Source organism: Micromesistius poutassou (assembly GCF_964030765.1).
Source record: "Micromesistius poutassou genome assembly, chromosome: 24".
In the NCBI taxonomy this organism is placed as follows: Eukaryota; Metazoa; Chordata; class Actinopteri; order Gadiformes; family Gadidae; genus Micromesistius; species Micromesistius poutassou.
The window spans coordinates 1,700,818-1,728,229 of NC_140294.1; the positions used below are offsets into that span (position 1 = coordinate 1,700,818).

General features: G+C 44.9%; 4 protein-coding genes across 5 annotated transcripts; all 4 read left to right on the top strand.

Annotated features, from left to right (window-relative positions):
• Positions 1–1,557: 1,557 nt before the first annotated feature.
• On the top strand, positions 1,558–8,563 carry LOC311369740 (uncharacterized protein; the record flags this gene model as incomplete). The annotated part of the gene is made up of 5 exons (XM_084487951.1): positions 1,558–3,156; positions 4,980–4,993; positions 5,270–5,444; positions 6,465–6,579; positions 6,688–8,563. The coding sequence occupies 5 exons, from the start codon at positions 1,558–1,560 to the stop codon at positions 8,304–8,306; spliced, it is 3,522 nt and encodes a 1,173-aa protein (XP_084344077.1). The 3' UTR covers positions 8,307–8,563.
• A 2,457-nt stretch (positions 8,564–11,020) lies between these two features.
• Positions 11,021–12,634, top strand: LOC311369835 (E3 ubiquitin-protein ligase TRIM39-like; the record flags this gene model as incomplete). The annotated part of the gene is made up of 1 exon (XM_084488051.1): positions 11,021–12,634. One exon carries the CDS (start codon positions 11,021–11,023, stop codon positions 12,632–12,634), a length of 1,614 nt encoding a protein of 537 aa, XP_084344177.1.
• Positions 12,635–15,253: 2,619 nt separating this feature from the next.
• On the top strand, positions 15,254–27,412 carry LOC311369741 (uncharacterized protein). The gene is made up of 3 exons (XM_084487952.1): positions 15,254–15,330; positions 15,439–17,052; positions 25,496–27,412. Exons 2-3 carry the CDS (start codon positions 15,441–15,443, stop codon positions 27,124–27,126), a joined length of 3,243 nt encoding a protein of 1,080 aa, XP_084344078.1. The 5' UTR covers positions 15,254–15,330; positions 15,439–15,440; the 3' UTR covers positions 27,127–27,412.
• On the top strand, positions 22,555–24,180 carry LOC311369827 (E3 ubiquitin-protein ligase TRIM39-like; the record flags this gene model as incomplete). Of its 2 annotated transcripts, XM_084488044.1 has the most annotated exons (2): positions 22,555–22,935; positions 23,134–24,180. In XM_084488044.1, 2 exons carry the CDS (start codon positions 22,555–22,557, stop codon positions 24,178–24,180), a joined length of 1,428 nt encoding a protein of 475 aa, XP_084344170.1. The 2 variants fall into 2 exon arrangements, with proteins under 2 accessions (XP_084344170.1, XP_084344169.1); XM_084488043.1 differs by having other exon boundaries at positions 22,555–24,180.

Sequence of the window (27,412 nt, forward strand, 5' to 3'; positions counted from 1 at the left end):
ACGTCCACTAAGGTGTTTTATTATCGGTCAGGCCAGGGTTCCTTCCCTCTGGGATTTTAGGGGGTGTTTCCTTGTCCTGTAGAGGGCTTAGGGTTTAGGGTGTTAAATACTAGCCTAGCTACTAGCCTTAAAGGTCATGTCAATGATTTATCTGGTTTGATTCATCTCTCCCTCTCTCTGTTTGTCTGTATGTCTGTGTGTGTCTCTCTCTCTCTCTCTCTCTCTATCTTTTGCTCTCCCCCCTTGTCACTATATACTCTTCCGTTTACCATGACGCATTGAGAGAGAGAGAGAGAGAGAGAGCCTGACCTGACCTGACCTGACCTGACCTGACCTGACCGACTGACTGACTGACTGACTGACTGACTGACTGACTGACTGACTGACTGACTGACTGACTGACTGACTGACTGACCGACTGACCGACTTTGGTTTCCTGCTGAGTTGTTGGTATGGTGACAAATTTGTGTCACGCATTTGTGTGTGTGCGTGTCGTGTGTTTGTGTGTATAACAGGGAAATAAAGAACCTTATATGATGACATCATACAGCCATCATACCGAAAAGTTTTTTCTTGTTTTGTTGTGGTTTGATTGATGAAAGGTGATGCAGTGGGTTACATAGTAGTGATGTGGATGCATCTTGCTCCTAATCTCAACATAAATGCAAACTTTTTAAAAACGTATGTAAATATGCCCTCAAATGACCCTCTATTACTCACATGCTACTGCACTTTAAGTTACTGGCAGTTCTGGGTTATCAGGTTACATGAATCAAGTGTTCTGGCTCCACCCCAGAGACGATGAAAACCAGATCTGAAATCAAGCCCCGCCCCTTAATGGAAAACTTCCGTCTAACAGACGTTAGCCAGAATGCATGTTTTAAATTCTGATAGTGGGTTGGGACCGGCTCCCACAGAGTGTTTGGTTTTCTTCACAACTTGACTGCAAGTGACCTTGTACACCTTGATAACCCTAAATAACAACTAGAACCAAACTACAAAACCAGTTGTCCATCACTTCAGATTTTCACACTGTTTGTCCCTGGCATGTAAAAGCTACCCATAATGAACCACCAGTGATAATGTGACATTGTTAAATGCCACGGCAGATTTTAGGTTTGTTTTGCTGTCTCTGCGCTGGCATTGACTGTGATGTCTCTGAATAGTCAACTTGTTCGTCTGGTTTGTCTGCCCTACCCTGAGTCACGTGATGCAGCTGTTTTATGAGTCTGAGAGATGAGCCTTATATAACTACCAGTTTAAACTCAATATTAAGTTGGGGAGGAGCCAGGTGTTAGGGGAGGAAAGCAGAGGACGTCTTGATCAGGAAGCAAAACTCAACATTCCCAGAAACCAAATCCATCCGACATGGAAGCAGTTCTCTCTTTCAGGAGGAAAATAAAACCATTTTGGAACAAATAGTCTGACAGACAGAAACCACAACAAGGTGAGTAAAACAGAACAACTTTGATAGAAGTTAAAACCTCTCTTCCTGTAATGGAATTCTGAAAATAATGAACTTGCTCAATACATAAACCTTGTCGTCTGTGTTTAGGAATGGCCTCTGCTAAAACTTCCTGGTCTGAGAACTTTTCATGTTCCATCTGTCTGGATGTGTTCAGCAGCCCAGTTTCCACACCATGTGGACACAACTTCTGCAGAACCTGTATTAATAAGTTCTGGGATGGACAAGTCCGGTGCAAATGTCCAGTTTGCAACAAGATTTTCCACACTAGACCTGATCTACAGGTCAATACCCTCTTATCAGGGATGGCTGCTCAGTTTAGAACGTTAAAAAAGCAGCGATGTGTTGGACCAGGAGAGGTTCCTTGTGACGTCTGTACTGGGACCCAGCTGAAGGCTGTGAAGTCCTGCCTAGTGTGTTTCACATCTTTCTGTCAAAAGCACCTGGAGCCACATCAGAGAGTCGCAGTCCTGAAGAAACATCGGCTGGTCGAGCCTATGGACCGTCTGGAAGACAGGATGTGTAAGAAACACAACCGACTTCTGGAGCTCTTCTGCCAGACTGAACAGGTGTGTGTGTGTCAGTTCTGCACAGAGACAGACCACAAGTCCCATCCTGTTGTACCTCTAAAGGAGCAATATGAAGTTAAGACGGCCCAGCTGGGGAAGATAGAGGCTGAAGTTCAGCAGATGATCCAGGAGAGAAAAAGAAAGATTAAGGAGATCAAAGACACAGTAGGAATGAGCAAGAAAGACGCAGACAAAGAGATAGCTGACAGTGTGCAGGTCCTCACCGCTCTGAAGTGCCGCATTGGAAAGTGCAAGGATGATTTCCATCGAGCCGTTAAAGAGAAACTCAATTCCACAGAGAGACAAGCTGAAGACCTCATCAAAGAGCTGGAGCAGGAAATAATAGACCTGACCAATAGAAGCTCAGAGGTGAAGCAGCTCTCACACACTAAAGACCACCTCCACTTCATCCAGGCCTTCAGATCCCTGAAGGATCCTCCACCCACCAGGGACTGGACGACAGTGGAGGTCTGTCCTCCATCATACGTAGGGACCTTGAGGAGATCCCTGGATCAGCTGGAGGAGACACTGAACATGGAGATAAAGAAGCTGTGTGATGCTGAACTGAAGAGGGTCCAGCAGTATGAAGTAGATGTGACTCTGGATCCTGATACAGCTCATCGTCAGCTCATCCTGTCTGAGGATGGGAAACAAGTACATCATGGAGGTGTAGTGAAGAAACTCCCAGACAACCCTAAGAGATTTACACAGAAAATATATGTTCTCACGAGGCAGAGCTTCTCCTCAGGGAGATTTTACTTTGAGGTCCAGGTTAAAGACAAGACTGCATGGTCTTTAGGAGTGGCCAGAGAGTCCATCAACATAATAGGTAAGATCATAGCGACCCCTGAGATGGGTTACTGGAATATTTTTTATAACAAGGATGGGTTGATATTCAGAGATAAACCTCCTGTCCATCTCCCTCTGAGAACTGAGCTCCAGAAGGTGGGGGTGTTTGTTGATTATGATGAGGGTCTGGTCTCCTTCTATGATGTGGAAGCCAGGGTTCATATCTACTCTGCTACTGGCTGCACCTTTACTGAGCCTCTCTATCCATTCCTCGGTCCAGGTGTCTATAATTATGAAGGTAACAACTCTGCCCCCCTGATCATCTCACCTGTCAATCAAACAGACTAGGCCCTTTGTTTGATAATAAAATAATCAAACAACCAAAACAACTAATGTTGTTTCCTGAATTATAATCTCTACCATTTGAGATCTGAGAGAACTGCTTTAATGTTGCACTGCTGTTATTTATAAGGAAACATTCAGTAGGAAGTGAACCCTGACTATTATAAATTATGTTTGTAAAGCATTAGATAACATTATGTTCTTCATTGTCTCTTTTTCATGTTTTAAAGGTTTTCTGCTATACAATTGTTTATGGTTGCAGTTATGTATAACTAGTTTCAGGGAATGATGTGCATCATAATCATCTAAACATTACTTTTAGTTCATACTTCGGAATCATGAATGACAAAACAATCAAATGTAAAAACAAATTCTTTATTGTCTGTTTTCTCCAGTTTTTTTTAAAGGTTTACTGCTGTACAATTGTTAATGGTTACAGTTACGTAGAGCATGGTTTGAGGATTAATCTGTATATCATAATCATCTAAACATTACTATTAGTTCATACTTCGGAATCATGAATGACAAAACAATCAAATGTATAAACATTATGGTTTCAATAAAAGTGGAAAAACAGCTGTTGAGTCGGTTTACTTTGTCCATCATGCAACAACCCAACATGTGTTCCACACTAACACAAAGGTCACAGTGACTACATGTAAAGATTCTCCCCATGTGTGTGAGTACCGTGACTCTGTCTTGTCATCTCTCCTCTCCTCTCCATCTTCTCCTCTCTCCTTCCTCTCTCTTCTCTTCCTCCTCTCTCCTATCTCTGCTTTCTAGCTCATCCAGGATTGTGTTAAGTATTGTCTTGCATACACATTACACGTGTTTACAAATTACCTAGGCAATATTACGATTTATTTGGGCAAATATTTGAAGTGCTTTAGCTCTAATTTAGCCTTTTTTAAGACGGCGCACAATTATTTTGCTCCACTGATCCATGGTTCAGCTCTACCCTCAAAGGACAGCGACTATAGACTACTTTACTCATCGCACTAAATGCTGTTTTCTTCCAGGTACTGCTCACTGCACAAAACGTAACTCCATTCAAACATATGCGGCGATCAAAACAACGTAACACTCGGGGGGGCTTGCAGTGGTAGAACTAGAGCTTCATAGGGTGGCCAGGGGGGGGGGGGCAGGTAACTTCAGTGTCTCCATAGACCGTGATAGAAAAGTGAGTGTGGACCCCTAACCTGTCATCTAAAGGCCCTGACACACCATTCCGACTGCCGATCGGCGGCAGAAGAGGCAGTCGGACCGATTTAGTCGTGGCCGATTCAACGTGTGCAATCGGCTGATAAGAACACAGACGGCTTGAAAAAGATCACCGACGGCTTTGACGACGACCGACTGCACAGCACACACACCGAACAGACTCAGGTCACCGAGCTCGCAAGACTGTCCGACGGCCGATAATCTGGTTGGTGTGTCAGGGCCATACGGAACATGAATTAATCCTCTGATGGCTGATTAGAGGTAGAAGTGATAATTCACTGACACTAGAGTTCTTTAATGTGGCAGCTAGTGTGGTCCACTAGGGTCACTTCACTAGAATTATTTAACGTACTCTGAATAGCCAGTGTCTCTGCCCCGGAACTGCAGCTAATTTATTACTCACACAGAGACACACACACACACACACACACACACACACACACACACACACACACACACACACACACACACACACACACACACATGAAACAAAACTGATTGAAACATTGTGAGAGGACACACTCTCTCTAGTGCAGAGCGAGCAGCACACTGCGTCCGTCTGTCCTCCGTCTCTAGATTTGTGTTCCCCAAAGACCACGGTTGTCACGTGAGTCCGCAGACTGGCAGAGCGGTGCACATCACTGGTTAAATTGGCACTGCTCAATGGTTTAGTGATCGCTTCAGGTTGAAAGCAGCGTGTAGTGGGGCCCTAGCTTTAGACGGGGCCCCACACTGAGGTAACCGGACAGAAAGAGACGGATTCAAACTCTAAACCCTGTTTCACTCTGTGTTGCTTACATTCATTTGTTTGTTTGTTGGTTTGTTTGTTTGTTTGGGCGTCCCCACGGTGATCACCGTGACAAAGCTGAGCATCAGGCGCCAGGAACTCGCCGCCCAGGATGGCGTCCGCCGCCGCCCACGGGCCGGTTCGTCAGCGCGGCGCCACGCCGGCCTTCGTCTTCTCCGCGCTCATCAAGCTCGCCGCCGTCGACCGCCCGACCAAGCGGAGCTGGGCCCGGGGCGGCAGGGACGCACCGGAGGCCCCGCAGCACCCAGAGGTGCAAATGCTCCCATCATCCGTCACCATGACGACCTGCTATTGAGTCGTTGAGCAGACGCTTTTAGAGAAAAATAACTTTGTTGATTCAGTTAAAAACTGAAATAAAGAAGGTTTACACTAACATGTGATTATGTATTCATTAGAGTATCTGTGGATAGCTGTCGTTATTCTAGGGTTTAGGGATTATTTCTTCCTCTCTTATCTCCTCCTTCTTCCTTCTCCCTCTATCACCACTTCCTCCTCCCTCCCCTTACCCATCCTTTCTTTATTCTTCACCCCTCCTTCCTCCTCCAACTCCCCCCTTTCTCCTCCCCTTCCTCATCCTACCCCTCCCGTCCCTCAACACCTCCACTCACACCCTTCATCCTCTTCTTCCTCTCCTCCTCCTCCCCTTCATACCTCTTCCTCTCTCCCCCTCTCCTCTCTCTTCCACCTTCTCCTCTTTCATTTTCTCGTGTGTGTGTGTGTGTGTGTGTGACCCTTCTTTTACCAGCAGGGGGTGCACTAGTTCTTCAAACGGGGTTAACTTTCCCCTGACCAGACTGTATCGCTGTCTGCTGCTCTCAGCTCTGCTGCTTGTGTGTGCACTGTGGGCGTGCACATCGGGGAGAGTTCCTACAGCAGCGTAGCGCCAATAAACAGCTCTTTGCTCTCTGTCTGTTTGTTGAAAATCGGATCGGGGTTGGATAAAAAGTATTCGGGGAAGCCCCGGAAACCCGGATAGATCAACACCGATGAATCCCAGTTACAGTCGCAAATCACCACTAAATCACCATAAAGTCTCTTGTTCTGCATCGGCTCTCCTTTAACTCCAGAAAGAAGAGAACACACATCAACGGTTACGCATTTGAAGAGGCCACACAGTGCGCAATAATGCAGTGCACTCGTGCCGTGGGGGAGGAGCCAGGTGTAAAGGGGAGGAGCCAGGTGTAAAGGGAAGGAGCCAGGTGTTAAGGGGAAGAGCCATGTGTTAAGGGAGGAGAGGAGAGGACGTCATGTTGAGGAAACGAAACCTAAGGTTCATAGAAACCAAAGCAACCGTCGTGGAAGCAGTTCTCTCGTTCAGGAGAACAGGAAATCGCATTTTGGGAGAAAAAAAAAATTGTCTGACAGACAGAAACAACAACGACAAGGTGAGTAAAGCAGAACAACTTTGAGAGAAGTTAAAACAGTTTTTGCCGTTATGGAATAACAAATATAATGGGATTGCTCAGTACATAAATCTTGTCGTCTGTGTCTAGGAATGGCCTCTGCTAAAACTTCCTGGTCTGAGAACTTTTCATGTTCCATCTGTCTGGATGTGTTCAGCAGCCCAGTTTCCACACCATGTGGACACAACTTCTGCAGAACCTGTATTAATAAGTTCTGGGATGGACAAGTCCAGTACAAATGTCCAGTTTGCAACAAGATTTTCCACACTAGACCTGATCTACAGGTCAATACCCTCTTATCAGGGATGGCTGCTCAGTTTAGAACGTTAAAAAAGCAGCGATGTGTTGGACCAGGAGAGGTTCCCTGTGACTTCTGTACTGGGACCCAGCTGAAGGCCGTGAAGTCCTGCCTAGTGTGTTTCACCTCTTACTGCCAAACCCACCTGGAGCCACATCAGAGAGTCTCTCGCCTGAAGAAACATCGGCTGGTCGAGCCTATGGACCGTCTGGAAGACAGGATGTGTAAGAAACACACTCAAATTCTGGAGCTCTTCTGCAAGACTGAACAGGTGTGTGTGTGTCAGTTCTGCACAGAGACAGACCACAAGTCCCATCCTGTTGTACCTCTAAAGGAGCAATATGAAGTTAAGACGGCCCAGCTGGGGAAGATAGAGGCTGAAGTTCAGCAGATGATCCAGGAGAGAAAAAGAAAGATTAAGGAGATCAAAGACACAGTAGGAATGAGCAAGAAAGACGCAGACAGAGAGATAGCTGACGGTGTGCAGGTCCTCACCGCTCTGAAGCGCCGCATTGGAAAGTGCAAGGATGATTTCCATCGAGCCGTTAAAGAGAAACTCAACTCCACAGAGAGACAAGCTGAAGACCTCATCAAAGAGCTGGAGCAGGAAATAATAGACCTGACCAATAGAAGCTCAGAGGTGAAGCAGCTCTCACACACTAAAGACCACCTCCACTTCCTCCAGGCCTTCAGATCCCTGAAGGATCCTCCACCCACCAGGGACTGGACGACAGTGGAGGTCCGTCCTCCGTCATACGTAGGGACCTTGATGAGATCCCTGGATCAGCTGGAGGAGACACTGAACATGGAGATGAAGAAGCTGCATGATGCTGCTGAACTGAAGAGGGTCCAGCAGTATGAAGTAGATGTGACTCTGGATCCTGATACAGCTCATCCCAAGCTCATGCTGTCTGAGGATGGGAAACAAGTACATGATGGAGGTGTAGTGAAGAAACTCCCAAACAACCCTAAGAGATTTACACAGCTTGTATATGTTCTCACAAGGCAAAGCTTCTCCTCAGGGAGATTTTACTTTGAGGTCCAGGTTAAAGACAAGACTGGATGGTGTTTAGGAGTGGCCAGAGAGTCCATCAACAGAAAAGGTGAGATCATGTGGACCCCTGAGACGGGGTACTGGACTCTTTACTACTACAACGATGGGTTGTTATTCAGAGATAAACCTGCTGTCCGTCTCCCACTGAGAGCTGAGCTCCAGAAGGTGGGGGTGTTTGTTGATTATGATGAGGGTCTGGTCTCCTTCTATGATGTGGAAGCCAGGGTTCATATCTACTCTGCTACTGGCTGCACCTTTACTGAGCCTCTCTATCCATTCCTCGGTCCATGTCTTTATAATTATGGAGGCATAAACTCTGCCCCCCTGATCATATCACCTGTCAATCAAACTGACTAGGACCTTTGTTTGATAATAAAATAATCAAACCATCCAAAACAACTAATGTTGTTTCCTGAATTAGAATCTCTACCATGTGAGATCTGAGAGATCTGCATTAATGTTGTACTGCTGTCATTTAACAAGGAAAAATTCAGTAGGAAATTAACCCTGACTATTATAAATTACAACCCATTGTACATCATTAGATAACATATTCTTCAGTGTCGCTTTTTCATGTTTTTAAAGGTTTACTGCTTTGCAATTGTTTATGGTTGCAGTTAGTTTCAGGGATTGATGTGCATCATAATAATCGAATCATTACTTTTCTTCTGATCATGAATGATGACACAATAAAATGTATGAATGTATGACAACACTTTTCTGATTTAAATAAAAATAGAAAAACAGCTGATGAGTTGACTTACTTTTAATGTCCACCATGCAACAACCCAACATGTGTAACACACTAACACAAAGGTCACAGTGACTACATGTAAAGATTCTCCCCATGTGTGTGAGTGACCGTGACTTTGTCTCGTCACCTCTCCTCTCCTCTCCATCCTCTCCTCTTAGTTTATCCTCTCTCCTTCCTCTCTCTTCTCTTCCTCCTCTCTCCTATCTCTCCTTTCTAGCTCATCCAGGATTGTGTTAAGTATTGTCTTGCATACACATTACACGTGTTTACAAATTACCTAGGCAATATTACGATTTATTTGGGCAAATATTTGAAGTGCTTTAGCTCTAATTTAGCCTTTTTTAAGACGGCGCACAATTATTTTGCTCCACTGATCCATGGTTCAGCTCTACCCTCAAAGGACAGCGACTATAGACTACTTTACTCATCGCACAAAATGCTGTTTTCTTCCAGGTACTGCTCACTGCACAAAACATAACTCCATTCAAACATATGCGGCGATCAAAACAACGTAACACTCTGGGGGGGCTTGCAGCGGTGGAACTAGAGCTTCATAGGGTGGCCGGGGGGGGGGCCCAGGTAACTTCAGTGGTTCCATAGACTGTGATAGAAAAGTGAGTGTGGACCCCTAACCTGTCATCTAAAGGCCCTGACACACCATTCCGACTGCCGATCGGCGGCAGAAGAGGTAGTCGGACCGATTTAGTCGTGGCCGATTCAACGTGTGCAATCGGCTGATAAGAACACAGACGGCTTGAGAGATCACCGACGGCTTTGACGACGACCGACTGCACAGCACACACACCGAACAGACTCAGGTCACCAAACTCGCCAGACTGTCCGACGGCCGATAATCTGGTTGGTGTGTCAGGGCCATACGGAACATGAATTAATACTCTGATGGCTGATTAGAGGTAGAAGTGATAATTCACTGACACTAGAGTTCTTTAATGTGGCAGCTAGTGTGGTCCACTAGGGTCACTTCACTAGAATAATTTAACGTACTCTGAATAGCCAGTGTCTCTGCCCCGGAACTTCAGCTCATTTATTACTCACACAGAGACACACACACACACACACACACACACACACACACACACACACACACACACACACACACACACACACACACACACACACACAAACATGAAACAAAACTAATTGAAACATCGTGAGAGGACACACTCTCTCTAGTGCAGAGCGAGCAGCACACTGCGTCCGTCTGTCCTCCGTCTCTAGATTTGTGTTCCCCAAAGACCACGGTTGTCACGTGAGTCCGCAGACTGGCAGAGCGGCGCACATCACTGGTTAAATGGGCACTGCTCAATGGTTCAGTGATCGCTTCAGGTTGAAAGCATCGTGTGTGTGTGTGTGTGTGTGTGTGTGTGTGTGTGTGTGTGTGTGTGTGTGTGTGTGTGTGTGTGTGTGTGTGTGCGTGTGTGTGTGTGTGTGCGTGTGTGTGTGTGCGTGTGTGTGTGTGTGCGTGTGTGTGTGTGTGTGTGCGTGTGTGTGTGTGTGTGCGTGTGTGTGCGTGTGTGTGTGCGTGTGTGTGCGTGTGACCCTTCTTTTACCAGCAGGGGGTGCACTAGTTCTTCAAACGGGGCTAACTTTCCCCTGACCAGACTGTATCGCTGTCTGCTGCTCTCAGCTCTGCTGCTTGTGTGTGCACTGTGGGCGTGCACATCGGGGAGAGTTCCTACAGCAGCGTAGCGCCAATAAACAGCTCTTTGCTCTCTGTCTGTTTGTTGAAAATCGGATCGGGGTTGGATAAAAAGTATTCGGGGAAGCCCCGGAAACCCGGATAGATCAACACCGATGAATCCCAGTTACAGTCGCAAATCACCACTAAATCACCATAAAGTCTCTTGTTCTGCATCGGCTCTCCTTTAACTCCAGAAAGAAGAGAACACACATCAACGGTTACGCATTTGAAGAGGCCACACAGTGCGCAATAATGCAGTGCACTCGTGCCGTGGGGGAGGAGCCAGGTGTAAAGGGGAGGAGCCAGGTGTAAAGGGAAGGAGCCAGGTGTTAAGGGGAAGAGCCATGTGTTAAGGGAGGAGAGGAGAGGACGTCATGTTGAGGAAACGAAACCTAAGGTTCATAGAAACCAAAGCAACCGTCGTGGAAGCAGTTCTCTCGTTCAGGAGAACAGGAAATCGCATTTTGGGAAAAATTGTCTGACAGACAGAAACAACAACGACAAGGTGAGTAAAGCAGAACAACTTTGAGAGAAGTTAAAACAGTTTTTGCCGTTATGGAATAACAAATATAATGGGATTGCTCAGTACATAAATCTTGTCGTCTGTGTCTAGGAATGGCCTCTGCTAAAACTTCCTGGTCTGAGAACTTTTCATGTTCCATCTGTCTGGATGTGTTCAGCAGCCCAGTTTCCACACCATGTGGACACAACTTCTGCAGAACCTGTATTAATAAGTTCTGGGATGGACAAGTCCAGTACAAATGTCCAGTTTGCAACAAGATTTTCCACACTAGACCTGATCTACAGGTCAATACCCTCTTATCAGGGATGGCTGCTCAGTTTAGAACGTTAAAAAAGCAGCGATGTGTTGGACCAGGAGAGGTTCCCTGTGACTTCTGTACTGGGACGCAGCTGAAGGCCGTGAAGTCCTGCCTAGTGTGTTTCACCTCTTACTGCCAAACCCACCTGGAGCCACATCAGAGAGTCTCTCGCCTGAAGAAACATCGGCTGGTCGAGCCTATGGACCGTCTGGAAGACAGGATGTGTAAGAAACACACTCAAATTCTGGAGCTCTTCTGCAAGACTGAACAGGTGTGTGTGTGTCAGTTCTGCACAGAGACAGACCACAAGTCCCATCCTGTTGTACCTCTAAAGGAGCAATATGAAGTTAAGACGGCCCAGCTGGGGAAGATAGAGGCTGAAGTTCAGCAGATGATCCAGGAGAGAAAAAGAAAGATTAAGGAGATCAAAGACACAGTAGGAATGAGCAAGAAAGATGCAGACAGAGAGATAGCTGACAGTGTGCAGGTCCTCACCGCTCTGAAGCGCTGCATTGGAAAGTGCAAGGATGATTTCCATCGAGCCGTTAAAGAGAAACTCAACTCCACAGAGAGACAAGCTGAAGACCTCATCAAAGAGCTGGAGCAGGAAATAAAAGACCTGACCAATAGAAGCTCAGAGGTGAAGCAGCTCTCACACACTAAAGACCACCTCCACTTCCTCCAGGCCTTCAGATCCCTGAAGGATCCTCCACCCACCAGGGACTGGACGACAGTGGAGGTCTGTCCTCCGTCATACATAGGGACCTTGAGGAGATCCCTGGATCAGCTGGAGGAGACACTGAACATGGAGATAAAGAAGCTGCGTGATGCTGAACTGAAGAGGGTCCAGCAGTATGAAGTAGATGTGACTCTGGATCCTGATACAGCTCATCGTCAGCTCATCCTGTCTGAGGATGGGAAACAAGTACATCATGGAGGTGTAGTGAAAAAACTCCCAGACAACCCTAAGAGATTTACACAGACAATATATGTTCTCACGAGGCAGAGCTTCTCCTCAGGGAGATTTTACTTTGAGGTCCAGGTTAAAGACAAGACTGCATGGTCTTTAGGAGTGTCCAGAGAGTCCATCAACATAATAGGTAAGATCATAGCGACCCCTGAGACGGGTTACTGGAATATTTTTTATAACAAGGATGGGTTGGTATTCAGAGATAAACCTCCTGTCCATCTCCCTCTGAGAGCTGAGCTCCAGAAGGTGGGGGTGTTTGTTGATTATGATGAGGGTCTGGTCTCCTTCTATGATGTGGAAGCCAGGGTTCATATCTACTCTGCTACTGGCTGCACCTTTACTGAGCCTCTCTATCCATTCCTCGGTCCAGGTGTCTATAATTATGAAGGTAACAACTCTGCCCCCCTGATCATCTCACCTGTCAATCAAACAGACTAGGGCCTTTGTTTGATAATAAAATAATCAAACAACCAAAACAACTAATGTTGTTTCCTAAATTATAATCTCTACCATTTGAGATCTGAGAGAACTGCTTTAATGTTGCACTGCTGTTATTTAAAAAGGAAAATTTCATTAAGAAAATAACTCTATTCTATCTATATAAAAATATAACCCATTGTAAATGATTACATTACAGTATATACGTACTTCATTGTCCTTTTTCTCATGTTTTTTTAAATGGTTTACTGCTATACAATTGTTTATGGTTGCAGTTATGTTGAACTATTTTCAGGGATTAATTTGCATCATAATAATCAAATCATTATTTTACTTCTGAATCATGATTGAAAACAATAAAATGTATGAATGTATGACAACTTTTCTGATTTAAATAAAAATAGAAAAACAGCTGATGAGTCTATTTACTTTTAATGTCCACCATGCAACAACCCAACATGTGTAACACACTAACACAAAGGTCACAGTGACTACATGTAAAGATTCTCCTCATGTGTGTGAGTGACCATGACCTGTTTTGTCAGCTCTGCTCTCCTCTCCATCCTCTCCTCTTAGTTTCTCCTCTCTCCTTCCTCTCTCTTCTCTTCCTCCTCTCTCCTATCTCTGCTCTCCTTTCTAGCTCATCCAGGATTGTGTTAAGTATTGTCTTGCATACACATTACATGTGTGTAAATACCCTTTTGACCTGTCTTTGCTATAGTATACTACCTGCGCCCTGGCGCATACAAGCAGCATTACCATAATCAGTGATATGAGCGACACCCAGTGGCGGGAGCGGGGATCACCACAGAGAGGCGGAACGTTCTTTGTGTCCCCTAATCCTACTCTTTTGAAGTACATCTAATTAGACTATTTATTTAATATTGTGAGACATGAATCTCCTCTTTTTGCATTTTATCGCATGATTAAGGTACAAACTCCTTTCTTTCTTTCTTTCTTTATTTATTTTGATCAGCCGTTCAGGTAAGAGCCGTCTGCGGTCTCGTTCTCACACACGTATTATTAGAATTTCATCGTTGGATAACATGAAGGTGTTAAATTAATGCAACGTGTATATGGTGTCGGCTTGGTGGCGGGTGTGTCGAGGACAGCCGCAGCAGACAGAGTGGGAGACGTCTTCCGCTGTCGCTCTCCAAGGTGCTGAACTCTGGCTGAGTGATGACGTCACACGCTTTGGACAAGCCACCGACCGCGTGGTTTAAGGAATCATTCCCGGTGTACGTGCTCCATTTAAAAAGGGGTTCAAATGTGAAACACTTTGCAGAAGGAACTACCTGCACTGAATGTGATGAGATTTTTTGTGCTATACGAAATCTCAATGGCATTAAAAACAAGACTCATTCTTGCTATTCTGTCTGGTTCCTAAACCTTCTCTCACCTACAACTATAGAAGATCATGTTAGCCAAACTATAACTCACAATCTGACCATTAGCAGGCGTTTGTATCCAGAGCGTCCAGTGAGGTGAAGGCCCAGGTCTGGGCTGCTCAGGGAGGACGTTGGGGATCCTCTGGACGAGGAGTTTAAACAAACCAACCCACCGGGTCCCCTGAGCCCCTCAACAGTCCTGGTTCACTGTGGGGCTGCAGGGCTGCCGGCTCCCCTGTGAACGCCCCTTCAGTTCAGCTTCAATCAGCCCAGCACAGGTGTGTCACATCAGCGCCTAATCAGCAGGGGACCGGGTCACCCTATCAGCCAATCAGAGGTGACGCCTGCAACAGCAGGTGACCGGGTCACCCTATCAGCCAATCAGAGTTGATGCCTTGTATCTCATACATTGCAGTAGGAAGTGGTCTTCAGTCTCCCTCTCCTGGGGACAGAATGGACCCAGCCTGGCTTCTCTGGGTAGCCAGGTCCGCCTGTGACGGCCTTGCTCTATGGCCAGGCTGTGTCCACTGAGCCTGGACGTTGGCGCTGTCATTCCTTGTGTCTCATGTTCTCCTTCTCCCTTGTGTCTCCTGTGTTCCCTGCTCTGTCTTCCTCTCTTGCTGTGTGTGTGTGTGTGTGTGTGTGTGTGTGTGTGTGTGTGTGTGTGTGTGTGTGTGTGTGTGTGTGTGTGTGTGTGTGTGTGTGTGTGTGTGACCCACTTTTACCAGCAGGGGGTGCACTAGTATTTCAAACGGGGCAAACTTTCCAAAAGCAAAAGGAAATCCCCCACTGACCAGACTGTATCGCTGTCTGCTGCTCTCAGCTCTGCTGCTCGTGTGTGCACTGTGCGCGTGCACATCGGGGAGAGTTCCTACAGCAGCGTAGCGCCAATAAACAGCTCTTTGCTCTCCGTCTGTTTGTTAAAAATCAGATCGAGGTTGGATAAAAAGTATTCGGGGAAGCCCCGGAAACCTGGATAGATCAACATCGATGAATCCCAGTTACAGTCGCAAATAACCACTAAATCACCACAAAGTCTCTTGTTCTGCACCGGCTCTCTTAACTCCAGAAAGAAGAGAACACGTCAACGCATTTGAAGAAGCCACACAGTGCGTAATAATGCAGCGCGCTCATGTGCCGTGGGGACGGAGCCAGACGTTAGGGGAGGAGCCAGGCGTTAGGGGAGGAGGGGAGAGGACGTCATGTTGGGGAAACGAAACCTAAAGCACTCCGACGTGGAAGCAGTTCTTTCTTTCAGGAGAAAAATAACACGCATTAACTAGTCTGACAGACAGAAACCAGAACAAGGTGAGTGAAGCAGCACAACTTTGAGAGAAGTTAAAACCGATTTTGCCGTTATGGAAAAACAAAAATAATGGGATTGCTCAATACATAAACATTGTCGTCTGTGTCTAGGAATGGCCTCTGCTAACACCTGGTCTGAGGAGAACTTTTCATGTTCCATCTGTCTGGATGTGTTCAACAGTCCAGTCACCACACCATGCGGACACAACTTCTGCAGAACCTGTATTACTAAGTTCTGGGATGAACAAGTCAAGTACAAATGTCCCGTTTGCAACGAACTTTTCAACACAAGACCTGATTTACGGGTCAATACCCTCTTATCAGAGATGGCTGCTCAGTTTAGAACGTCCGTACGAGTAAAAGAGCAGCCTTGTGTTGAACCAGCAGAAGTTCCCTGTGACGTCTGTACTGGGACCCAGCTGAAGGCTGTGAAGTCCTGCCTAGGGTGTTTTATGTCTTACTGCCAAACCCACCTGGAGCCACATCAGAGGGTCGCACGCCTGAAGAAACATCGGCTGGTCGAGCCTATGGACCGTCTGGAAGACAGGGTGTGTAAGAAACACGACCGACTTCTGGAGCTCTTCTGCCAGACTGAACAGGTGTGTGTGTGTCAGTTCTGCACAGAGGGTGACCACAAGTCCCATCCTGTTGTACCTCTAAAGGAGGAATATGAAGTGAAGACGGCCCAGCTGGAGAAGATAGAGGCTGAAGTTCAGCAGATGATCCAGGAGAGACAAAAAAATATTCAGGAGATTCAAGACACAGTTAAACGCAGCAAAGCAGACGCAGACAGAGTGATAGCCGATGGTGTGCAGGTCCTCACTGCTCTGATGCGCTGCATTGAAAAGTGCCAGGATGATCTCAACCGAATGGTTAAAGAGAGAATGAATTTCTCAGAGAAACAAGCTGAAGACCTCATCAAAGAGCTGGAGCAGGAAATAGAAGATCTGACCAATAGAAGCTCAGAGGTGAAGCAGCTCTCACACACTAAAGACCACCTCCACTTCCTCCAGGCCTTCAGGTCCCTGAAGGATCCTCCACCCACCAGGGACTGGACGACGGTGGAGGTCCGTCCTCGGTCATACATAGGGACCTTGAGGAGATCCCTGGATCAGCTGGAGGAGACACTGAACATGGAGATTAAGAAGATGTGCGGTGCTGCTGAACTGAAGAGGGTCCAGCAGTATGAAGTAGATGTGACTCTGGATCCTGATACAGCTCATCCCTGTCTCATCCTGTCTGAGGATGGGAAACAATTACATGATGGAGGTGTAGTGAAGAAACTCCCAGACAACCCTAAGAGATTTACACAATATACATGTGTTCTCACGAGGCAGAGCTTCTCCTCAGGGAGATTTTACTTCGAGGTCCAGGTTAAGGACAAGACTCAATGGCGTTTAGGAGTGGTCAGAGGCTCCATCAACAGTAAAGGTCCGATCATATTGACTCCAGAGAAAGGTTTCTGGAATATTTTCTTTGACAAGGATGGGTTGGTATTTAGTGATAACCCTGCTGTCCGTCTCCCTCTGAGAGCTGAGCTCCAGAAGGTGGGGGTGTTTGTTGATTATGATGAGGGTCTGGTCTCCTTCTATGATGTTGAAGCCAGGGTTCATATCTACTCTGCTACTGGCTGCGCCTTTAGAGAGCCTCTCTATCCATTCCTCGGTCCAGGTTTACATAATAGAGGTAGAAACTCTGCCCCCCTGATCATCTTACCTGCCAATCAAACAGACTAAGGCCTTTGTTTGATAATGAAATAATCAAACAACCAAAACAACGAAAGTTGTTTCCTCTACCATGGGAGATCTAAGAGAACTGCATTCATATCCTACTATTCACTGTCATTTAACAAGAGGAAAAATAATTAAGCAACTAACACTGTGTACTATAAAAGGTATTACCCAATATAACTTGTTTCACTATAATGTTAAATATATTTTTTTCTGAATGATTTTTATGTTTTATGTTTAATGATGTAAAATTAGGTTAGCTGAAAATGTGAAATGTTAATTTGGATCACATTATCAATCGTTTTTTAAACCAAAAAGTTATATTTGTTTATTATTTTGAATCATTTTTGACAACACAATACAATTTTTGTATTCTTTTCAGATTTAAATAAAAATGTACTAAAAGTAGAATGGGGGCAATTTCTGTGGAAGAGTTACATTCTCAGTACAATATGTTCAGTAGAATAGGTACATTCTCAGCATGTATTCAGTAGAATAGGTACATTCTCAGTATGTATTCAGTGGAATAGGTACAATCTCAGTACAATATGTATTCAGTAGATTCAGTAGTACCTATCAGTGGGATAAAACAAAAGCAACAGTTGTTGTTTTTTGGCCTGAAAACCTTTTGACAATTGATGGGAATTAAGGAAGGATTCAAATCTAAGAATAATTGCACATTTTTGTAGCTGGTGAGCCAGTTAATGAATTTTTATCTTTACCATGCCAACAACCCAACATGTGTTGGGTTGTGTTACACAAAGCTCCAAATTACTCCATGTGTGTGTGAGCACCGTGATTTTGTCTTCTCAGCTCTCCTCTGAAATTCCTGATTTTGTCCCCATCATCATTTGTTAAATATATTTTTTTTAAAATATTGATGGAATGTCTTCATTCCTTCAGTTGTTTCTATTTTATCATATTTTATGTCAGCGATATTGGATATTGTTATCGCTGGGCTGATGTGTAATGCCTATTACTACCGTCAGGGGGAGCACTAGTCCTTCAAACGGTGGACATTCACTCCGTCGACTGGTTCCTGTTACACACTGTAGCCTTTAACATATTTAGACAGTATATCGTAAGCCCAATGATGTAGTATATCTAATTAGACTATTTATTTAATATTGTGAGACATGATTCTCTTTTTTTGCATTTCATCGCATGATTAAGGTATAACTACAGCCACCTGCTACTAATTAATTAATGACTTCCTTAATTACCCACCACCACCGCACCGAGGGAGGAGGAGAAGCTTTCTGTCTTCTTTTTATGTGTTATGTTATTTTAAAGTGTGGTGACGCTGGTCGACCGTTGGAGCTTCAAGAAAAACACGAGCCAAGAAAAAAAAAAAAAAACGATCACTATCTAACACTATCTATCCATGTATTTCATCCGCAGCAGACTGAGTGGGAGACGTCTTCCGCTGTCGCTCTCCAAGGTGCTGAACTCTGGCCGAGTGATGACGTCACACGCTTTGGACAAGCCACCGACCGCGTGGTTTAGGGAATCACCCCTGGTGTACAAACTCCATTTATAAAGGAGTAAGAATGTGAAACACTTTGCAGGAAAAACTACCTGCACCGAATGAGATGAGATAAGAAAAAGAAAACAGAATTGTTGACAGTTTTGGCATTAAAAACAAGACTCGATGTGTGTGGCTATTCTGTCTGGTTCCTAAACCTTCTCTCACCTACAACTATAGAAGATCATATTAGCCAAACTATAACTCACAATACGACCATTAGCAGGCGTTTGTATCCAGAGTGTCCAGTACAAATGGTGTAGAAAAGATGTCAAATTATTAATTGAGTCATTAATAATTTAATTTTTTTAATTAATGAATTCAGTTCCTTCCTGAACTACGGGCCGTTCTGTGGTTCTCTGAGGGCGCGGCACCAACTGCCAAGCTCTACCGGTCGAGCCACCAGGGACCAGAGATTCAAATCACAGAAGATTTCTGGAAATATATCTATAGAGAGAGATAGAGAGAGAGACACACACACACACACACACACACTTGTTGGTTGGGGTGTGCGTGTGTGTGTGTGTGTGTGTGTGTGTGACAACCCTCCAGTCTAGGTGATAGAGGGCCTAACATAAAGCCACTCAAACAGAGGAGGCTTGGGTTCAAAGCTTAACAAAGGGATTTATTGAGACATCAGGGTGAGCATGGGCCAAAATAACAAACATAAGTCTTAGCTTAAACAAAAACAGTCTAATTAAAACCAAAAAAACAAAGGGTAAGCCTAGTTTCCTCACTTTAACAAAAAACAGGAGAAAAATGGGACACCAAACAAAAGGCCACTCACCCCTACCAGCACCTAAGCAAAAATCAGTCAGTCAATCAAAAATGGCCAACCAATGGCCACCAAGGCAACAAACAGCACAAAACCAACAGGCAGTGGCATTGTGAGTAATACACTAGTTCAACACCAATACAAGACACAAGCATAAGTGTCACTAAGACAAGGGACGTAAGACACACAAGCATCCAGCTTGCTGGTGTGTTTGGCCTTCTGGCATTGGGCTTCAAACAGGTGGCACTGACGAGCCTTTAACTGATGGCTTGGCCCTCGTTGCCATGGCTCCTCCAATCAGTGCAGTGGCGTCCCCAACGGCCATTTTGTGTTCCTAAAAACATAGGACAAAAAAAAAACAGAAAGGGAAAATCCAGAACCCCACAAATACCTTGGAACGTAACACAGGGAAATAAAATACCTTAGATCAGGGTTTCTCAACGGGGGCGGCAGCGCCCCCTGGGGGGCGTTCGTAGAACCTAGGGGGGCGCTGGGAACGAACACGGGGGCGTCACAACTTCGCTTGTGTAGTGGTCATTATTTTGAACTTTTTAAACTTTCATGGTTTTCAAATATTTTCGGTGCAAAAATAGGATAAATGAAATAAAAAGCCTATCTTCATATGGGTTTCTAACCCCTCTATCGTCTCATCTACTTTTTACTTTATGCTCAGTACCGGCGTGATCGCCATGGTAACGCCGATAAACAAATCAACCTCATCGCAGCAGCGTGGTGCTTTCCGAAACTATTTCGCCCTCCCCTGACTTCCACTGGTTGGTTTGCGGGACATGCAAAGCAAGCGGTGGATGGGGCATTACACTAAGCAACATGAATCTCATCCATATTACATAGTAAGGCAACATAAGACGTGAATAAAGCTAACGCCGCTTAGCATGCTAATTGTAAACAATAGAACGTGCGCATTACGTGTAGACCACCGCAACGTCGCTCATTACGTCTGTGAACCGATAAACACTTTCATAAGGTACGCACACCAACCGGCACATACTCATTTAACACTGATGTTACAGGCGCTTAACTTGTATAGTAACAAACTACTTTAATTACTATTTGGCCGCAAACTTAAACGTCCTACTCGCCAACTCAGAACGAAGCGGATAAAGGCTGCACATGCACAGCGTTGCTAGGCAACGTCACATAAACAAAGGGAGTCTTTCGTACACATATTGAACCCAAGTTCGCGGGTTAACAGTTCAATAACCAATAAAAATGTACACAAGCACTGTTACGTATTAAACTTCAATAGCTGAATAATAAAACCTTTTAATAAAACTCTGAATACACATTTTCTTGTCCAGAAGAAACCAAAACGGCACAGAAGTTTTTTATTCAAGCAATGTAGCACGAGTTGGAGTGGAGTTGGTTAGGAACAATAATATTGGGGGGGGGGGGGGGGGGGCGCCAGAGGATCAGGGTAAGGTAAGGGGGGCATTTGCTCAAAAAAGGTTGAGAAACACTGCCTTAGATGAAAAACGTATGTAAATATGCCCTCAAATGGCCCTCTATTAAACACATGCTACTGCACGCATTAGCTGATACTGGCAGTTCTGGCGGTTATCAGATTACATGAATCAAATGTTTTGGCTCCACATCAGAGACGGTGAAAACCTGATCTGCAATCAAGCCCCGCCCCTCAATGGAAAACTAGTGTCTACCAGACGTCAGCCAGAATGCATGTTTTACATTCTGATAGTGGGTTAGGGTTAATGTTAGGGATAGGTCCCGCTCCAACAGCGTGTTTGGTTTTCCTTTACAACTTGACTGCTAGTTACTTTATTACAGCAACCCCATTGTCCAAAATATGGTTCTTATTCTGCCCTTTTTGCTCTGCAGGCTTAATTTGTTCAGAATGGAATAAAATGATTTTGCTTGATTAATTGGTGGGAGGATGGGTTTTGGATGGGTCTCTTTTGACACTTGAGCATTTCTCATCATTTTGAACGAAACTAATGACTGCAGTGAAAGATTAACAAAGAGAAGGTCCAGTTATTGTTGTTCTGATTTTCATCTGTCTGTTCAGACAATACAGGTAGAAAGGTCTTTAATTGTCTAGTTCTGTAATAACTCTGTAGCTTGATTCAGCTGATCCGTACCATAAGGTGAGTGTACTGTGATTGGTCACCTGCTTTGCTACGGAGCCAGGAGGGAAAGCAGACTCAACCCATTCAGTTGGCTTGAAGGAATAGAAGGAAATCCATGGACTGAAATTATCCTTTTTATTATTACCCCTACTACTATTATTATTATTATTATTATTATTATTATTAAACCACAATACCAGTTTTCCATCACTTTAGATTTACACACTGTTTGTCCCTGGCACTTAAAGGTTACCCAAAATGCACCACCAGTGATAATGCGACATTGTTAACTGCCACGGCACATTTGAGGTTTGTTTCGCTGTCTCTGTGCTGGCATTGACTGTGTTGTCTCTGAATAGTGAACTTGTTGGTTTGGCTCGTCTGCCCTACCCTGAGTCACATGATGCAAATGTTTTATGTGGTTAGAGATGAGCCTTATATAACTAACTACCAGAGTTAAATCAATATTACATATATTGTAATATTGTAATATTACAATATTACAATATTACACAAACCATACCAGCACAAATAACCTGGACATACAGGGAGAGGGTTGTTTTTATGAAGACAGAAAGAAAAACACCAGCCTCAGGAAAAGTCATTTCAAGCCAACTTTTTTTCTCTTAATCGCAGTTACAGTGGAAAATCACCATTAAATCACCACAATGTCTCTGGTTTTGCACCATCTCTTGGTCTGTGTTTTGTCCTATATTGTGCTTTCAAACATCTTTGAAATCACATCAATGTTTTTGAAGAACAGCGCATGAATGTCAGGGAACTGTGTGTCCGTTGGGGCGGGGCCAGGTGTTAGGGGAGGAGCCAGGTGTTAGGGGAGGAGAGCAGAGGACGTCTGGTTCAAGAAACTAAACGTAACATTCATAGAAACCAAAGCCAACCGACGTGGAAGCAGTTCTCTCATTCAGGAGGAAAATAAAACGCATTTTGAAACAAATAGTCAGAGAGACAGAAACCACAACAAGGTGAGTAAAACAGCACAACCTTGAGAGAAGTTAAAACCGCTCTTCTGGTTATGGAATAACAAAAATAATGGATGATTGCTCAACACATACACCTTGTCGTCTGTGTCTAGGAATGGCCTCTGCTAACACTTCCTGGTCTGAGGAGAACTTTTCATGTTCCATCTGTCTGGATGTGTTCAGCAGTCCAGTCACCACACCATGTGGACACAACTTCTGCAGAACCTGTATTACAAAGTTCTGGGATGAACAAGTCTCGTACAAATGTCCTGTTTGCAACAAGATTTTTCAAACTAGACCCTTTCTACGAGTCAACACCCTCTTATCAGAGCTGGCAGCTCAGTTTAGAATGTCTGTACGAGTAAAAGAGAAGCCTGGTTTTAACCCAGCAGAAGTTCCCTGTGACGTCTGTACTGGGACCCAGCTGAAGGCTGTGAAGTCCTGCCTAGAGTGTTTTACCTCTTACTGCCAAACCCACCTGGAGCCACATCAGAGAGTCGCAGTCCTGAAGAGACATCAGCTGGTCGAGCCTATGGACTGTCTGGAAGACAGGATGTGTAAGAAACACAATCAACTTCTGAAGCTCTTTTGCATGATTGAACAAGTGTGTGTGTGTCAGTTCTGCACAGAGACAGACCACAAGTTCCACCCTGTTGTACCTCTAAAGGAGGAATATGAAGTGAAGACGGCCCAGCTGGGGAAGATAGAGGCTGAAGTTCAGCAGATGATCCATGAGAGAAAACTAAAGATTAAGGAGATCAAAGACACGGTAGACATTAGCAAGAAAGATGCAGACAGAGAGATAGCCGATGGTGTACAGATCCTCACTGCTCTGATGCACCACATAGAAAAGTGCCGGGATGAATTCTATCGAACGGTTAGAGAGAAACATAAATCCACAGAGAAACAAGCTGAAGGACTCATCAAAGAGCTGGAGCAGGAAATAGAAGATCTGACCAATAGAAGCTCAGAGGTGAAGCAGCTCTCACACACTAAAGACCACCTCCACTTCCTCCAGGCCTTCAGGTCCCTGAAGGATCCTCCACCCACCAGGGACTGGACGACGGTGGAGGTCCGTCCTCTGTCATACATAGGGACCTTGAGGAGATCCCTGGATCAGCTGGAGGAGACACTGAACATGGAGATGAAGAAGCTGCGTGACGCTGACCTGAAGAGTGTACAGCAGTATGAAGTAGATCTGACTCTGGATCCTGATACAGCTCATCCCCTGCTCATCCTGTCTGAGGATGGGAAACAAGTACATGATGGAGGTGTAAGGAAGAAACTCCCAGACAACCCTAAGAGATTTACAGCGTGTGTATGTGTTCTCACGAGGCAGAGCTTCTCCACAGGGAGATTTTACTTTGAGGTCCAGATTAAAGACAAGACTGCATGGTATTTGGGAGTGGCCAGAGAATCCATCAACAGAAAAGGTGGGACCACGCGGACCCCTGAGCCGGGTTACTGGATTCTCTACTACTACAAGGATGGGTTTGTATTTAAAGATAACCCTTCTGTCCATCTCCCTCTGAGAGCTGAGCTCCAGAAGGTGGGGGTGTTTGTTGATTGTGATGAGGGTCTGGTCTCCTTCTATGATGTGGAAGCCAGGGTTCATATCTGCTCTGCTACTGGCTGCACCTTTAGTGAGCCTCTCTATCCATTTCTCTGCCCAGGCCGCCATGATTATGAAAGTAACAACTCCGCCCCCCTGATCATCTCACCTGTCAATCAAACAGACTAGGAGCTTTGTTTGATAATGAAATAGTCAACAACCAAAACAACTAATGTTGTTTCTTGAATAAGAATCTCTTCCATGTGAGATCTGAGAGAACTGCATTACTGTCTTACTGCTGTCATTTAACAAAGAGAAATTCAGTAGGAAGTTAACCCTGACTATTATAAATGATAACCCATTGTAAATCATTAGATAACATTTTCTTCATTGTCTGTTTTCTCCAGTTTTTTAAAGGTTTACTGCTATACAATTGTTTATGGTTGCAGTTATGTATAACTACTTTCAGGGATGGATGTGCTTCATAATAATCAAATCATTACTTTACTTCTGAATCATGACGACACAATAAAATGTATGAATGTATGACTTTTATGATTTAAATAAAAATGGAAAAACAGCTGATGAGTCGATTTACTTTTAATGTCCACCATACAACAACCCAACATGTGTAACACACTAACACTAAGGACACTCATCCAGGATTGTGTTAAGTATTGTCTTGCTGCTGCATACACATTACATGTGTGTGAATACCCATTTGACGTGTCTTTGCTATAGTCTACTACCTGTGCCCTAGGCAGGGCATACAAGCAGCAGTCCTATAATCAGTGTTCTGAGCGACACCCAGTGGCAGGAGCGGGTATCACCACAGAGGGGCGGGACGTTCTTTGTGTCCCCGACCTATTGTTACCAGCAGGGGGTGCACTAGTACTTCAAACGAGGCAAACTTTCCCAAAGCAAAAGGAAATCCCCCCTACCAGACTGTATCGCTGTCTGCTGCTCTCAGCTCTGCTGCTCGTGTTTGCACTGTGCGCGTACACATCGGGGAGAGTTCCTACAGCAGCGTAGCGCCAATAAACAGCTCTTTGCTCTCTGTCTGTTTTTGTTGAAACTCGGATCTGGTTGGATAAAAAGCATTCGGGGAAGCCCCGGAAACCCGGGTCTATAAAGCCGGTTAATCACCGTTACAGTCGAAAATCCACACTAAATCCCCACAATGTCCCTCATTTTGCACCAGCTCTCTTTTAATTCCAGAAAGAAGAGAACACACATCAACGCATTTATAGTACCCGACACAGTGCATGGATGAAGTGCACCCATGTGCGGAGCAAGGAGTTAGGGGAGGAGCTAAGTGTGCAGGCAGTTCACTCGTTCAGGAGGGAAAGAAAAACACTTTAGAGTAAATAGTCTGAGAGACAGAAACAACAACAAGGTGAGTAAAACAGCACAACTTTCAGAGAGGTTAAAACCTCTTTTCACGTTATAGTATTAAACAAGTTATGGATGTGCTCGTTACATAAACCTTACCGTCTGTGTCTAGGAATGGCCTCTGCTAGCACTTCCTGGTCTGAAGAGAACTTTTCATGTTCCATCTGTCTGGATGTGTTCAGCAGCCCAGTTACCACACCATGTGGCCACAACTTCTGCAGAACCTGTATTACAAAGTTCTGGGATGAACAAGTCCAGTACAAATGTCCTGTTTGCAACAAGATTTTCGACATAAGACCTGACCTACAGGTCAATACCCTCTTATCAGAGCTGGCTGCTCAGTTTAGAAAAACTGTACGAGTAAGAGAGCAGCCTTGTGTTGAACCAGCAGAAGTTCCCTGTGACGTCTGCACTGGGACACAGCTGAAGGCTGTGAAGTCCTGCCTAGTGTGTCTGATCTCTTACTGCCAAACCCACCTGGAGCCACATCAGAGAGTCGCAGGCCTGAAGAAACATCGGCTGGTCGAGCCTATGGACCGTCTGGAAGACAGGATGTGTAAGATACATACCCGACTTCTGGAGTTCTTCTGCAAGACTGAACAGGTGTGTGTGTGTCAGTTCTGCACAGAGACAGACCACAAGTCCCATCCTGTTGTACCTCTAAAGGAGGAATATGAAGTGAAGACAGCCCAGCTGGGGAAGATAGAGGCTGAAGTTCAGCAGATGATCCAGGAGAGACAAAAGAATATTCAGGAGATTAAAGACACAGTTAAACGCAGCAAAGCAGACGCAGACAGAGAGATAGCCGATGGTGGTCAGGTCCTCACTGCTCTGATGCGCTGCATTGAAAAGTGGCAGGATGATCTCAACCAAATGGTTAAAGAGAGAGTGAAATCCACAGAGAAACAAGCTGAAGACCTCATCAAAGAGCTGGAGCAAGAAATAGAAGATCTGACCAAAAGAAGCTCAGAGGTGAATCAGCTCTCACATACTGAAGACCACCTCCACTTCCTCCAGGCCTTCAGATCCCTGAAGAATCCTCCACCCACCAGGGACTGGACGACAGTGGAGGTCCGTCCTCCGTCATACGTAGGGACCTTGAGGAGATCCCTGGATCAGCTGGAGGAGACACTGAACATGGAGATGAAGAAGCTGTGTGGTGATGCTGAATTGAAGAGGGTCCAGCAGTATGAAGTAGATGTGACTCTGGATCCTGATACAGCTCATCGCCGTCTCATCCTGTCTGAGGATGGGAAACAAGTACATGATGGAGATGTAGTGAAGGAACTCTCAGACAACCCTAAAAGATTTACAAAGTATATGTATGTTCTCACGAGGCAGAGCTTCTCCTCAGGGAGATTTTACTTTGAGGTCCAGGTTAAAGACAAGACTTCATGGTGGTTAGGAGTGGCCAGAGAGTCCATCGACAGAAAAGGTCAGAAAATATCGACCCCTGAGAATTCTTTATGGACTCTTCACTCCTATAAGGATGGGTTTATATTTCAGGATAATCCTGATGTCTGTCTCCCTCTGAGAGCTGAGCTCCAGAAGGTGGGGGTGTTTGTTGATTATGATGACGGTCTGGTCTCCTTCTATGATGTGGAAGCCAGGGTTCATATCTACTCTGCTACTGGCTGCACCTTTACTGAGCCTCTCTATCCAATCCTCTGCCCAGGTCTCCATAATTATGAAGGTAACAACTCTGCCCCCCTGATCATCACACCTGTCAATCAAACAGACTAGGGCCTTTGTTTGATAATAAAATAATCAAACAACCAAAACAACTAATGTTGTTTCCTGAATTAGAATCTCTACTATGTGAGATCTGAGAGAACTGTATTAATGTTGTACTGCTGTCATTTAACAAGGAAGAATTCAGTAGGAAGTGATCCCTGACTATTGTAAATTATAACCCATTGTAAATCATTAGATAACATTATATTCTTCATTGTCTCTTTTTCATTGTTTTTAAAGGTTTACTGCTATACAATTGTTTATGGTTGCAGTTATGTATAACTAGTTTCAGGGA

Excerpts from the sequence above, each read along its gene's own strand:
- LOC311369741 (XM_084487952.1), top strand. The coding sequence starts at position 15,441 with ATGGCCTCTGCTAACACCTGGTCTGAGGAGAACTTTTCATGTTCCATC. Across the intron at positions 17,053-25,495 it reads GATCATCTTACCTGCCAATC|GAATGGCCTCTGCTAGCACT; the intron begins AAACAGACTAAG and ends GTCTGTGTCTAG.